The sequence below is a fragment of the Chenopodium album genome, chromosome 20 (assembly GCF_948465745.1).
Source record: "Chenopodium album chromosome 20, dcCheAlbu1.1, whole genome shotgun sequence".
NCBI lineage: Eukaryota > Viridiplantae > Streptophyta > Magnoliopsida > Caryophyllales > Amaranthaceae > Chenopodium > Chenopodium album.
In genome coordinates, this window is record NC_137853.1 from 8,722,092 (window position 1) to 8,736,720 (window position 14,629).

Here is a 14,629-nt window from a genome sequence, read left to right on the forward strand (position 1 = left end):
CATTTCTATACAAAGCTTAGTTAAATTTATTCTGTAAGAGCTTGAAAAGCTTAACCATTTCCTGCATATATTGTGACACCGATTCCTCAGCCCTGGTATAAAACTTCATCGAAAGGCATCTATACATCTTGGATTATGGGACTAGTCTAAGATGAAAAATATGTGCTATTGTTGTCTCCGGCTCCCTAAAGGCCTACAGTAAACATGACATACAATAATCAAATAATTGTACAAATTAACAGCAAAGAGCTACCTAATTAAAGATGAAAAAAGCACCTGTTCATGCCACAACGAGAATTAACTTCACCAGTTCTTCCATTAGCAACAGTCAATCGCTCCTTTCCATTACGAGTGTCTAATTTTTCTTTTGGCAGATGTATTGTCTGTATAGAGCAGTTTATGAGATGCAGAACTATCCAGTAATCCATAGAGATCTAGAATTCAAGATGTATAAAAGTTTAACTCAAAACTAATCTAGACAAGCAAAAGACAACTGATAATAAAAACAATCAATCGAAAAGCTAATTTGCCAACAAAAGAAATTTTTCTTACATTTTGCTTATTCAGATGAGAAGATTCCCATCTATTTTCTTTTGATTCCTTGAAGCAAGAAGTGAGAAGTCAGCAAGGTTCCAGGATAAAGGAAAGAAAATGCTTCAAGTTATTGTATAAGAAGGAACCTTTGCTGGAATAGTAGTGTTCTGGGGTAACTCAGCCTGTGCACAGTTTTTTGAATGGGGTTCACCAGCAAGCGAGAGCTGCAAATTGTACAAAGAAAGCATTATGAAATATAGATCGATTATATCATTCTAAAAGAGACATTAGTATGGCATCTGCAAATAATAATCCACCAAACGACCAGAAAGCAAAGATACCTTGCTAAAAAGCTCTGTTGGAAGATTTGGCTGAGTCCTCTTTGATGTCTGAAACATAAATTCCTAGAGGAAAAAAGTTGTAAGGAATATGCTTCAAAGCAATGCATATAACTATATAAGCACCAATCAAGAGTATGAGCATGACAAACTACCTTTGGTACAGTAACATCCCGCTTATTATTTCTGAAAACACCTATGTCTCCTCTACTAGCCAATATCTGCATACAGACAATGTAAACCAATTCAACTTTATTTTATGAAAGGAATGAGTAGGTTTACTGATGGAGCTAGCGCAAGATAAAGTTTAACCAGAATTTTTTAAAATTATGAAGCTAGCTGCTTCCATGATCACAGATTCACAGTAAAAAAAATAAAATAAAATATAAAACAAAAAATAAAAAATAAAAAAAAAAGAAAATCAATGTCTTTTGATAACTAGTATTCATTACCTTCCTATCAAGAGGCCGTGCTTTAAAGCTATGTACAACTTGGTGTACAGCCATTTTTGGAACATCCACAGAATCACTTCTGCACAAAGCAATATCAACCCAACGTAAGCCACCATCTGGCACAGAATTGTATTGCACACTCGATACATAGGATGGAATAATCAGTTCACCCATAACAAGATAAGCTAATTATATGCAGATTAAGCATATTTAAGTAATCATTGTTTCAGGAATGATACACGATAGCTTAAGATCATTTCATGAATAATCAACATGAAGCTCCTACATACTACAATATTACAGCAATGACCATGTACATGTATAATATACTTTGAAAAACTCTACCAACTACCACCATTTATTATCAATATGAATCATTCATATTGTACATAATAAACCCCATGCAAAACAGAGTCTGGGAAGGTAAAAGAGTGAGTTCCAAAATTATTGTAAATAATGAGCTTCTGTTGTAGGCAAAGGTAACGTTGAGACTGTTACCAACATTTGTAGATCAGTAAACAATGTGACAGAGAGATATGAAGACGCATCAATGACAAATTGATCCCCACCAAACAAAACAAGTGAAATACGGGCTATAAGATACAGATGCTATTACATACCCTTTTCCATCCTTATTTCCAGTTTCTATAGAGCTATCAGCATGAACTTTGTTCAAAACCTGTATTCAGAGATTATTAGTCGCCAAGAATAAACCATTAGGACACAGCACACAGGTAAAAATAAAAAATAAAATCACAAATGACAGCCATAAAGGCACAAGGTCCTTTCTCATACTAGCTTGTATTTGCTCAACTCAAGGCATGTCCCCAAGGAAGGGATAATTGGCAAGTTGTCAAAATACAAAAACAACAACAATAACAAAGCCTTAGTCCCAAAATGATTTAAGGTTGTGAAAATATGATTTAAATTACAGGTAGCCCCTACAGCCATTATAGAATAATAAAAAATAAAATTAAAAATAAAATTAAAAAAAAAAAAAAAAAAAAAGTTCTCGAGAAACAAGATTTCTGTGTACAAGTGATACCAAAGGCCCAAGACTTTATTTTAAGGCTTTGCCCTTTTTCTCAAAATGAGAAACATTGATGTTTTACAAATATGGCATTTTAGTAATTAAAACAAACTTTATTAATATATTATTTTATTTTATTTTTACTTTTTTGCTTTTTTTCCCCAATCTCCTTCTTCCTCCCGTCCCTCCTTCTTCCTCAGATCTCCATTAACAACCAACCCGACTCCATCATCTTCCTTCGATCCCGTCCTGCGACCCACCTCCATCTTCATCCTTCTTCTTCGTCCTCTTCCAACCATTTTCTTTTAAGTAGTACTCCATTAAAGTTGTCAATTTTTCCTCTCGTGAACCACCATTTCCACGAAAATTAAACGAAAATCCTAAAAAACAATAGAGATATAAGGGTCATGGTTAACCTTAAAGGGTAGTGCATCATGCACCTCCATTAGAGCTCCTGTTCGATTTCTTCATTAAACTTCTTATAGTTGTTCTTCAATTCTCCATTGAAGCTGCTCTGTTAATGCTAGAATTCATTTATTTATTTGACAAAATTACAATATTACCCAACTTATTGACCGAAAATGACGAATGACCGAAAAAGAATGTTTCTCATGTTGAGAAACTTTTATTTTCTCTTTATTTTATACATTTACTGCAGGAGGGGCTTAAAGACACACTAACACTACCACACTTAAACACAATAATTTATAATTGTTCATGGTAACTCTCACTACTAGACAGGTTAAAGGAAAGGTGAGCTTACATTTAGAAACCCACCACCCTCCCCATAATCACATTTGGCAGAATTTCAGCTACATTATGACCATTGTAGTCTCTACTTGAATCTAGTGTCAGCCATTCATAGCATTTTACTCATGGTAGTCATCCATTTACTCATACCAAATCTGATAAATCCGTTTGAAATGAATGTTTGATCTATGGTCCTTAATACGCATCAGAATTTTATGCACTTCATGCACCCATGTCATTGTCTGATGTTTTAAACAATCAAAAACTTGCTGAATTTCAGTCACATTTCAACACACAGCCATATTATGTTTCCCACATGGTAAAAGGCCATGCTACTACATTAATAATGAGACACATGCAGAGGACAGGAAATAAGAATGGGTATCAAGTAGTGCATGCAGAGCAGTTCAAAGATAAATTTCCGGATTTGAAGTAGATTGTGGAGGTGCTCTTAAAAAGAAAAGTACAAAGAGCGAATGCTTATCAAAAGTCATGAAAAATAGTTCTAAATAAAGTTAAAGATACTAGCAAGGCCTAAAGTAGAAATGTGGAAGTAAGTGTGGTGAGATTCCATAGTAATGCATTTATGGTACAATATTATAAGCACTTAAAAGCAGTGTAAATGCTATATTAAATGGAATTACAAGCAAAATTCAAAAGAGGCTAAGATATGGTTGTAGAGACAGATACATTCATTAAGCACAACACTTAACCTTATCATTTCGACAGACTGACGTCGATGCATCAGTGGAGGTACTCGGGTTTTTCCGTCCATTTGTTTTAAGGTGAGAGGCCTATGAAGTAATACAACAAAATTTAGCCAAGATGTTTGAGAGCAACATCAACATCATCAGACATGTATTTTTGGACAAGGGGAAGGTAAACAAGGCTAAGGCATTGATGCCTCACCTTAACATCTGGCAAATGCTGTGTAGTTCTCTTTGAGAATGGTAGAACAGGAGCTTCAAGGGTCTGCACATTACAGCAAGAAGCACTTGAACAAAAATTTTAAGAAATAAAACTGAAAGTTTTTTTCTGAATTCACGAAGATTTACCTTTCGGTTTAACGTTCTTGCTTTAAATCTGCTAGCAGTTGCTGTGTGTTCCATTTCTTTAGTGCTAGTTAACCTGTAAATGAATGAAGAATAATAAGTAAACCATATGCCAAAATTTTATAAATGCTACAGCTACTAACATGTATTTTAGACTTGAGGTTGGATGATTAGTCCTTATAACCAAAGGACACATGATTGGAAGCAAGTTATAATACAAATATAACGATAAAAAATATAATTCAACCTTGTCCGTTCTGCTCTATGCGCGGTAGCTAGGGCTGGCTCCCTTGGAATTGTAATCCTTAGCCTAGCTTGCGAATTCAAGCCTTGCGCAGCATCCTAAATGGATAAATCAAAGTTTAGTAGAAATTCCAATGATCAAGAACCAAAATGCAAATTATTGTACCCGTTTTTGCACACACCAAGTACACAGAATAATCTTGTTGCGAACATTAACTATTAGCCAAAAATCAGATATGCAATGGAGAAAGCAGGCAGAGAAATCCATCAAATTCTGTTGAAGTGTGGATACCTTTTTGGGCAACTTGTGGGTTAGATTGACTGGCTGCTTCATATCGACAATCTGTCACACGAAAACCAAATACTAAGCGATAGTAGTATACATTTAACAAAACATATCAATTTATAAAGTACAGGATCAAAATAGACACATTAAACAAAACATATCAATAATATGAAGTACAGAGTCACAGACATTAAAATAGACTTCCTTCTAATAGATACGATATCATATTAAACTAATAAACATAACATAAAAACCACTGCATCTTAATCAATGACTAAGATCGTACAAATGAGACTGAAAGCATTTAAAATTCGCATGGGATGATTTAATTTTTTTTTCTTACCAGCTTTAAGTGCAAACTGCAAACATAATCTAGAAAATTAGTTGACCAAAATTATGTCAAAATAACACTTCTCCTAAAACAAGTAGAGCTGCACATTCACATTTACATCTAAGATGCATAAATTGAAGTAAATGACTACTTTAGATCACATAACATAGTTCTCTACAAGAAGCCCAACCAAAAGGGAGTGTACATACCTTACGTAAGTGACCACCATCTAGCTTTTGCCTCTTTGAAGCTTGACTTTCCATCCCAGCATGAGCTCCTGAATTGCCTTCGCTTTTCTGCAATCTGGCAGCATAAAATCTTCAATTAAAAAGCAGAATATCTTCAAAAGAAAAACGTGTACAATATTCATCCTCTACTCCGTGTCTCCATCCCTAACTCACTCACAACAGAGAAGGATAAGATAACAAAGAAATGCCAAACTCACCTAGAAGAACTATAAACTTGATGTTGCTGATTTTGCTTCGCCAGCTGACTCGCTGTAGGCTTCATTAGTGTTGAAGTCTTTCGCATATATGGCTTAGCTAGGGATTTAGGCTTTGTTTTCATATTATCATGGGCCAAGTGATTGAAGAAAGTCAATCCTCTAGGACCTGGTATATTAAATAGTAGCAGTATTTAAGAAGCTAGCCAAGGGTTACCAAATACTTTACCACATCAAAGTAGGGAATGTACTAACTTTCAGATTATTTAGAGGATGGATACAGAGATGCAAAGTATTCACCTAGGAAACTCACTTAGCTCGAACAAATAATGCATGTTTACACAATTAAAACAACGTGTAGTCATAAAAAAAATAATAAAATATAAATAAATACAAATAGGTTGCTCATCTTCCTTGCTTCGGCAATTTTTTTTTTTAAAAAAAAAAACATATTAATCGCAAACAATTAATATTGAACTTTCACGATCATAAATAAAAATTCAGCCTCCTTAAACCAAGTAAGAATTCATTTTCTTTCTCACAGCATACAATTTAAAGGAAGAATAACAACCAAAGAATAAAAATTAGACCTCCATGTGAACACTTGGCTTGATTTTGGGAATTTAGGAAATTGCCGTCGTATAATTTTCTCAGTAAAGCTTGGCTACTGTCTTCTGCAACAAGAGAGAGAGGAGAAATAGCTAAGAACAGACTAGCATATTAACTAACTCATGAAGTCCATTAGAATTCAATCAAAATCAATAATGTCCACAACATTCCCAAAAAACCACCTCTGGCATGATTATAAGCATACAGCCTTAATGATCAACTCCAGAACATATACAAAAGCAATATGACAATTAAACTGTATTTATTACAATAAATGTCATTCTGTTTCCCTGACTTTGTGTATGTAGTGTAACAAGCAAAAATATGCATAAGTTACACGTGCCTACAATGGCATGCTACATAAGTTCAAAACTCTTCAAAAAAGATTTCAGAAATGAAGACTTAGATAGCATATAAGAATTACAAGAGCTCTACACTTATTAAAAAAAAAAAAAAGGAATGAACAAATAAACAAAAACCTCAAGTAATACCTCTGCATGCCTCATCTTGATCGCAATACTCTGCGTGCTGATCAATACTAGCATTACCGTCATCATTAGACAATCTGTCATTATATTTAGACTTAGGGGACACATCCACATTCGGTGAGCTCAAACCATTTAATGGAAATAGTTGAGCAACAAAAGCTGCATTGTTGAGTCAAAAGCAGAACATGTCAACTTCACAAAAGAAAAATCAAAGGTTTAGCTTAAGGGGTAAACAATAATTAGATTTCTGATAACAATATTATGTAGTCACATAAAGACATGTTATTGTTCGATGCCATTTACATTAATAGCATTTTCTAAGAAAGGAAAAAAATAGTCCTAAATCGAGCATTTCTAAATCAGAAAATGCAATTGAAGTCAAAAGTCTAAATATTAAAAATTATTATTTCATAATTCAGTAAGCTTCAAGCAAGCTACAGTTAGAAGTCACCCATTCACAATGCAATCCATATCTTACTAAAAACAGGCCAAATACCTTCCCATTTGCTCATACAATTTCAAAAACAAAATCAGCTCAAAGAACCCTAAAAATTAAGGCTTGGATTTGTGTACATTTTGTGATGGACAACATACCTTTCATTTCTTAATCACAATTACTATTAAATCAAAACCCTAGATAGTATTAATTCAAATTGACATTTTCCACCAATATCTAACATTTTCTTTTCAGTACAAAACAATTTCAATAACTCTCTGTCTGCCTACATTTGACCTCCCTAATTCAGTAATTCCTTCCCCCATGTCACCATGTGATACTACTCCATCCGTCCAGAATTAGTTGTCACATTGATAATGTAATCTAATTTAATTTAAACTAGTAACATGACAATTAAGAACTACCATACAAGTATGTAATTTTGTTCATAAATTCAAGTAGTAACATTTCAAATTCAAGCAGTAACATTTCAAATTCAAGCAGTAACATTTCAAATTAAGAAATAAAAAAAAAAATACCCAATTGACAACAACAAATCAATAATCACTAATTACCATCCTAAAACCTTAAATTACATAAAAAGACATTCAAATTTTCCACCCCCATTTTCCAATTCACACATTTCACAAACCCAAACAAAAATGCACCATCTTTCAAAAATCCAAGAAAACCCCATTTCAAATTGAAAAACCCAAATCAAAATTAGGGTTTAACCAACAACTTACGAGAAGGAGGATAATCAGGAGCTCTAGAAAACCACGACTCGGAAAATCTCGACTCAGCTTCCGACTCAGGACGAGTGAAATCAAAGAACCGTGTTGCATCAAATTCGTAATCAAAATCAATCTCAAAAACATCATAAACATGAACTATCTCCTCCTCCATTTCCATTTCTTCATCCATTTTACTGGGTTTTTGCGCACAATTTAGAGAGAGAAGCACTGAGAACTAAGAAGAGAGAGAAAATTGCGAGAAAAAAGGGTAGTAGAGTCCAAAATTTGAATTAACATTTAATAAGAGAGACAATTTCCGAATTTTAGAAATTTCGAAATTAATTTAATTTTTGGAATTTTGTGAATTTTTAATTTTGCCCTTAACATAGTGATTCGGATTTGAAGTGTTGAGGGGTAAAATGGTAAAATTGAGTGGAAATTAAAATTGTCTTTGTTTAGGGTGACAATGGTATTGGGTATCGAACCGTGGATTTTGGGGGGAGAGGAGGATGGAATGACGATTTTACCCCTTGGGTATTGGGAGAATTACTGGATCGTACCTAACGGTTATATTTTGTGTGATTTGTCAGATGGTAGGGACCCACATACGCTTACGTCTTTTTATTCAAAGAGGCAGACGTTGGGAGTTGCATATCAGAAGGGGTTAGTCCAAGTAAGACAAATAGAACCGAAAGTCCGAAACCATCTAACCATAAAGTTAAAAATCAAGTACACGTGAAACCCTAAGATATAAACGGGATTTGATTCTAAGGTTTGCGTTTGGTTGGATGTGGGAATTGCAAATTCCTTGAAAGTTTATATTCCTATGCAATTAGAATTTCTAAGAAATACTAAATTGTGTTTGGTTAACCATAGGATGTGGAAATTCCAATAGAAAGTTCCACTTACTTAGGGTCGGTTCTCTTCTAATTATTTTCAGTTCAGTTCAGTTCCAATAAGTTTTGTTCATTTCAGTTCTTAATTTCCTTTTCTCATAAAATATTCAGTTCAGTTCAGTTCAATTCCGTTCCAATAAGTTCAGTTCACTTCAATTCTTAATTTCCTTCTCTCATAAAATTTTCAGTTCAGTTCAGTCAATCAGAACATGCTCCTAGGTCCCCCTAGGTAATTAACTTCCCCCATTTTGTAAAAAAACGGAAATTCCTAAGAATTTATATTACCTCCGTTAACTATTACTTGCAACTTTTGCCATTTTAGGATGCTTCCAATTACTTGCAATTTTCCATTTTCTTTCCTTTTTTGGTAAATTTTTTTAAATAAGATTACAAAAATACCCTTACTAATAATGTTAAAAACACACTTAGATAACTTAATTACAACTCATTAAATTAATAATTTCACTTATTTAACATAACTATTCTCACCCAATTCCAATTTACCCATACTTATTCAATCAAAAATCCAACCCAACAAATCATTCCACCATCAGATTCATCTTCCAATAACTCATTCGAACACCACCTTCAATATCGATGTCGCCGCCGCCATTTCTAACCACCACCTACAACATCGCCGCCTCTAAACACCGCTACAACGTCGCCTCATCCACCTGTTGTTTAGATCTAATGGTTTGAGAGCTGGGTGGTTTGAATTCCGATGGTTTCGGGTTGAGTGGGGATTTCTGGTTTCGAGATGAGCAGGGGGTTTAGGGGAGGTTTCAAAATGGCTAGGGCATTTGTGGTTCTAGGATGGGTACGGTGGTTTAATTTTTGGTGGTTTTGGTTGAGTGGGAGTTTGATTTCCGGTGGTTTCGGGTTCAGTGGATGGTTTCGGGTTGACTGGGGGCCGGGTTTTTGGTTTGGGGTTGAGTGGGTGGTTTTTGTTTAGGGGGTGCGGTGGTGGTGAGGTTGGAATTAGGGGGTGTCGGCAGATGGTGAGCTTCGATCTGGGGTTTGGCGATGGTGGGTTTGGGTTTGTGAGGGTGTCGTGCCGATCTGGGTATAGGGGATGTCAGCGAAGGGTGGTGGTGGCAGTGGTGGTGATGGCAGGTCTGGGTTTTAGGAGTGAGTCAGTGGTGGTGGACTGGTGGTGGCTTAGGTGGTTATTTAATCATTTTTAATTTCTCTCTCTCATACCTAATCACATACCCTTATATCCCTTAATAACAATTATGAAATTTTGACTTGGGAACCGTGTTCACCTCCAAAGTTGCAAGTAATAATTAACGGAGGTAGTACTTCTTATGAGTTTGTCAACCAAACAACAAAAGAGAATTTAAAATCCTAGGAACTTTAACTTTCCATGTGTATTTAGAGCAACTCCGCAAGATAATTGTCAAATTAGTTTGTCGTGCCACATAAGCTTTACACTAATTGTCATTGTAGCTATTTTAAACTCCAATTGCTAGCTATTAGCTTGCTTTTTAAATGACCTCTATTACTTAAAAAGCTTCTTTTTATTTGTTTTTTATTTATTCTTTTTTGGCAAGTTTTTTTTTCAAGCAAATTAGCTTGGCCAGGCTAATTGCATTTTCTAGCTCGAATGGTCAAGCTAGTAGCTAAGACTTATTTAAAATTGCAAGCAAATCTCTAGCTACAACCATTAGAGTTTCTCTTACCCCTAAAATTTTAATCAATTAAATTAATTCTATATCAAAAGAATTATAAAATTAGTCCTCGTTAAAACCTAAATTTTAATCTATCGCATCATATATCAAATTGTCTCTCTGTCAACTTTCTCAAAATTAGCAATTGTGGTTTATTTCTATAGTAAATTTGTTATTCGAGTGATCCGTTGATTTAGTTATGTAACATGTGCTAAGTCTTAGTGTGGGAGTTGGGACCTCTTTCAGTGTTTTCTATATAAACCTCACAGTAAGAACTAAGAATATATTAGTATCTACTTAGGGCCTGTTCTCTTACGTTGAAATTCAGTTCAGTTCAGTTCAGTTCAGCTGAGTTCAGTTCAGTTCAGTTCAGCTCAATTCAGTTGAGTTCAGTTCAGTTCAGTTCAGCTCCTAATTTCCTTCTCTTATAAAATATTCATTTCAGTTCAGTTCAATTCAGTTCAGTTCAGTTCAGTTCAGTTCAGCTGAGTTCAGTTCAGTTCAGCTGAGTTCAGTTCAGTTCAGTTCAGTTCAGCTGAGTTCAGTCAATGAGAACAGGCCCTTACACCTGAACTTTTATTAGTGAAAAACTACCACTTATCAAACTGTCACTATATATATCTTAAGTTATTCTATTATTCCAATCATTTAGGTGATTGTAAATTAACGTGTGATCTATTCCAACGCCGTCTATTCAAACCTCAGTAAAAAAAAAAACATATTAGTTTTCAATTTGATCTTTAACTTTTATTAGTGAAACACTGAAACCTAGAACCACTTACCAAATTGTCTCTATGATTTCTCTAGTTATTCTGTTATTTTAATTAATGGTTGCACATCTATATAAACCTTACAATCATAACATGCTTATATACTAGTTAGTCTATACTAAAACCTAAAATTTTATCACTGTTTACCCCTACTTAATAAATTGTCTGTTATATAGATATTCCATGAACTTCATCATTCAAGGGACCGACAATCTTGCTTATCAAATTAATAAACCTGACAATATAATAACATAATAGTCTCTACTAAACCTAAACTTTTTATCCGTGAAACCTACAACACCACTTACCATATTGTCTCTGATCTACTTCATAATGTCCCTCATTCATGTGATCTTTATGGAATCTAAGACCATCTCCAATGGTGACTTTGGTGAGACACAACTTTGAGTAATGAAATATATAATGAGTTGTTTTTTACCTCCAATGGTGATATACAACCCACTTCTCAATATAACAACTTATGTGAAGTCTAATTTCCCAATGGTGAAACCAGTGGCGGATCTAGGGGGTACATAGAGTTACAACTGTACCCCCATTTCGCGAAAAAAAAAATGATACAAAAAGAGACCGCCTGTATCTAATAGGCGGTCTCTTAGATGCTGTTATCAGTATTCCACCACAACAGCCTTATCAGTATTCCACCACGTACAACAGCCTAATCAGCGCGCCTTTATTTACTAAACTATAAGAGACCGCCTATTTTAAAACTTGTTTTAGGCGGTCTTCTAGGTGATATGTATTCCACAAACCACAGTATTGCTTTTGAACAAAGAGACTCGTTGTTACAATAACAGGTCTCTTAGGTAATATTGTTTAATTTTCTCCGGTAGAATTGTACTTTTAATCAAAGAGATCTATTATTACCATAACAGGTTTCTTAGACAATCTCTTTTTAAAAAGATATTTCGTTACTCAATTATAAGCTTGTTGTTGAAGATAGGGTGTATAGTACACGCAAATACTAATACAATAGTTAAGAAATTATTATTACGCTCCACATATTACTTTGTATTTTGTAATTTAGTTAAGAAAAAATTATTACGGTCCACATATTACTTTTTATTTTGTAATTTTTTTTATTAAACTTAATTTCATACCCTGATTCTCCAAATGCTGGATCCGCCACTGGGTGAAACCGTGAAACTCTCTAAAGTATACTAATACCACTTTCAATTTTATGGCCCACCAAATCCATATTAAAAGATTTTCAAAAAAAAAAAAACTTAGATAAATTACAAAATATATTATAATATTAATAAGGGCCCACACTTTTTGTTAAATAAGACACAAAGTTGAGTATCTAACTTAGCAACTTTCTTTTGGAGTTGCTAAGTTTAGATACCACCTTATTGGTATCCTTTGCAAAAATACTCTCCCTTTCTTAAAAACATTTAGATACTAACTTATTGGTATCCTTTGCAAAAATTCTCTCCCTCTCTTAAAAAAACTTATTCAAGTCTCACCATTGGAGATGGTCTAAGATAAATTTCATTCCCAATTTCCCAATGCTTTAAATTGCTTATTACGGAGTAGCATAAGAAGAGCTATGACATCAATATTCTCAATTTTTATAAGACTTTTTCAGTAACAATCTTTATTTTTTGTGATTTATTTTCTTGCTATACTCTATTAATCTTTGGCTACTTAAATTGAATAATGCATGCATTATATGGTTTTTTTTTTTTTTTCCCCACAACCAATTCTAGTCAATTTTAGCCTTTTGGTTTTTGTTCTATAGTTTTTAAGCATTTTTAGACAAAGTTTTATGTTTACCCTTGGATAATAGATTATGCCAAAAGTTTTTCCTAAGTGGGACCCATTAATTGATTTATTTCTGTAATACCCCGTATTTTTATACGTATTTTATTTAAAGTATGTATTTTATAAGCATTTAAATAGTTGTAATTATTTTAATTAAAGTATTTTAATTAATATTATTATAAAAGGAAAGTTTATTTAATTATTTAAATCAAAAGTTGGGGTTTTATTTTAGGAAAGTTTAATTTTAATAAGTTTTATTAGGGAAGGAATTAGGAAAACTTAAAAGAGGAAAGTTTAGGGAAGAGGGTTAGTAGAGAAGGGGTACAAATATCCCACTTATGAGGCAAATCAAACTTTGCCCAGAGTGGAGAAAACCCAAGGTAAACTTCTCTCTCTCTCCTCCTTATTTTTCTTTCTTTTTCTTTTTCCCCTTCCCCTTATATTTTTTCGGCTGCCTTCCCCCTCACCACCGCTGCCAGCCACCGGTAGCTGTTGGCCGCCGCTGCCAGCAGCGCAAGCCGCCGGCAGCAGGCAGCCACCGCCGCCAGCAGCCGGTGGTGGCTGCCGTTTCTCTTCCCCTTTTTTTTTCCCTTTTTCGAACCACTTATTAAAAAAAAAAAAAAAAAAAAAAAAAAAAAAAAAAAAACTTAGCTTTCTTATTTTAATTTAATCTATGCTTAAATCTAATTATAAATTATGAGTTTTGGGATTAAATTTTGATGTTTGAATGTTGTAATTATGTTAATTAATTTTCAGCTTTGGTTTTAATTTAAAAAGCCCTAATTTTTGAAACCCTAGGTTCTTGATTTATGAAATTATGAAAGTATATGATGTATTAATGTTTAGATCTTCAATTTAAGTGCTTTAAGACCAAATTACAGCAAGTTTTAATTAGAAATAAAGTGCTGGAATTTTATGTAAAACCCTTAATATTATGTTTTTGAAGGAAATTTAAATTACCCATTAAGTGGGACTTAATTATGGTATTTAAAATATAATTTCAGCTTATTCTAATTAATTTATGAGGGGTTTTAAAATAGTATATATTGCTGGAAATTTGTTTAGAGTGGATTTTAATGCTCTATTATAATTTTAATGCGTAGGAGACTTCGAAGTGAGCAATTTTTACTAGTCGTGGCGATTTTAAGATCGTATTCAAGGTACGTTCGCGTACTTAGCATAGTTATGTTGATGTAGTAGCATGCTAAATGTGTTTGATTAATTAAAAATAGTATCATGCTAGGTTTGGAATGGAAATTTGTGATTTGGATGTTATTAGTGATTGAATTGAGAAGCATGATTTACTTGTGATGAGTTATTGAATGGAAATTTATAGTTTGGAATATTATTTATGAATCACATGTTTATTTATGCCTTGATAGAGAGCATGTTTAATCAAACTAATTGTTTAATTATGTTTGGAATATTGAAAAGGAATTTTATTATGGTTCATATAATTTTTATTGATGCTTTAAGCATGAGGAAGAAGCTATATAAGTGTCTATGTACACAAGGAATAAATAGTATGTTGGTGCCTTTGTGCACTTAAGGTGTTTTTAACACCGAGGGATAGGATTTTTGGCGCTTTATGCGTTTAAGGTGTCTTTGACACTGAGGTAAAATAAAAAAGGGTTCAACATTAAATATTATGTGGTCACTAAATATTCAAGAATTAAATTGGTATGTTTGATTGATTGAATTATTATTTTTGATTGATTTTACTATGCTTTGAGAGTCATCACCAAGTCCAATAACATGTAAATAACGTAAAGTGAAAGAGATTACG

General features: G+C 33.6%; 1 protein-coding gene across 2 annotated transcripts; it reads right to left on the reverse strand.

The window, feature by feature from the left end:
- Positions 1-41: 41 nt before the first annotated feature.
- On the reverse strand, positions 42-7,973 carry LOC145598187 (protein TPX2-like). 2 transcript variants are annotated; one of them, XM_081654505.1, is made up of 18 exons: positions 7,738-7,973; positions 6,559-6,714; positions 6,049-6,129; positions 5,462-5,627; positions 5,226-5,319; positions 4,692-4,742; positions 4,404-4,498; positions 4,160-4,232; positions 4,014-4,076; positions 3,818-3,898; positions 1,945-2,003; positions 1,325-1,403; positions 1,028-1,093; positions 876-938; positions 681-758; positions 553-600; positions 277-383; positions 42-193 (listed from the first exon to the last, which is right to left on the reverse strand). In XM_081654505.1, the coding sequence occupies exons 1-18, from the start codon at positions 7,913-7,915 to the stop codon at positions 166-168; spliced, it is 1,566 nt and encodes a 521-aa protein (XP_081510631.1). In that variant the 5' UTR covers positions 7,916-7,973; the 3' UTR covers positions 42-165. The 2 variants fall into 2 exon arrangements, with proteins under 2 accessions (XP_081510631.1, XP_081510630.1); XM_081654504.1 differs by having other exon boundaries at positions 6,049-6,132.
- Between the last annotated feature and the right edge of the window lie 6,656 nt (positions 7,974-14,629).

Excerpts from the sequence above, each read along its gene's own strand:
- LOC145598187 (XM_081654504.1), bottom strand. The coding sequence starts at position 7,915 with ATGGATGAAGAAATGGAAATGGAGGAGGAGATAGTTCATGTTTATGAT. Across the intron at positions 6,715-7,737 it reads TCCTGATTATCCTCCTTCTC|CTTTTGTTGCTCAACTATTT; the intron begins GTAAGTTGTTGG and ends TCAACAATGCAG. Across the intron at positions 5,628-6,048 it reads AGCCAAGTGTTCACATGGAG|GTCCTAGAGGATTGACTTTC; the intron begins GTCTAATTTTTA and ends TTAATATACCAG.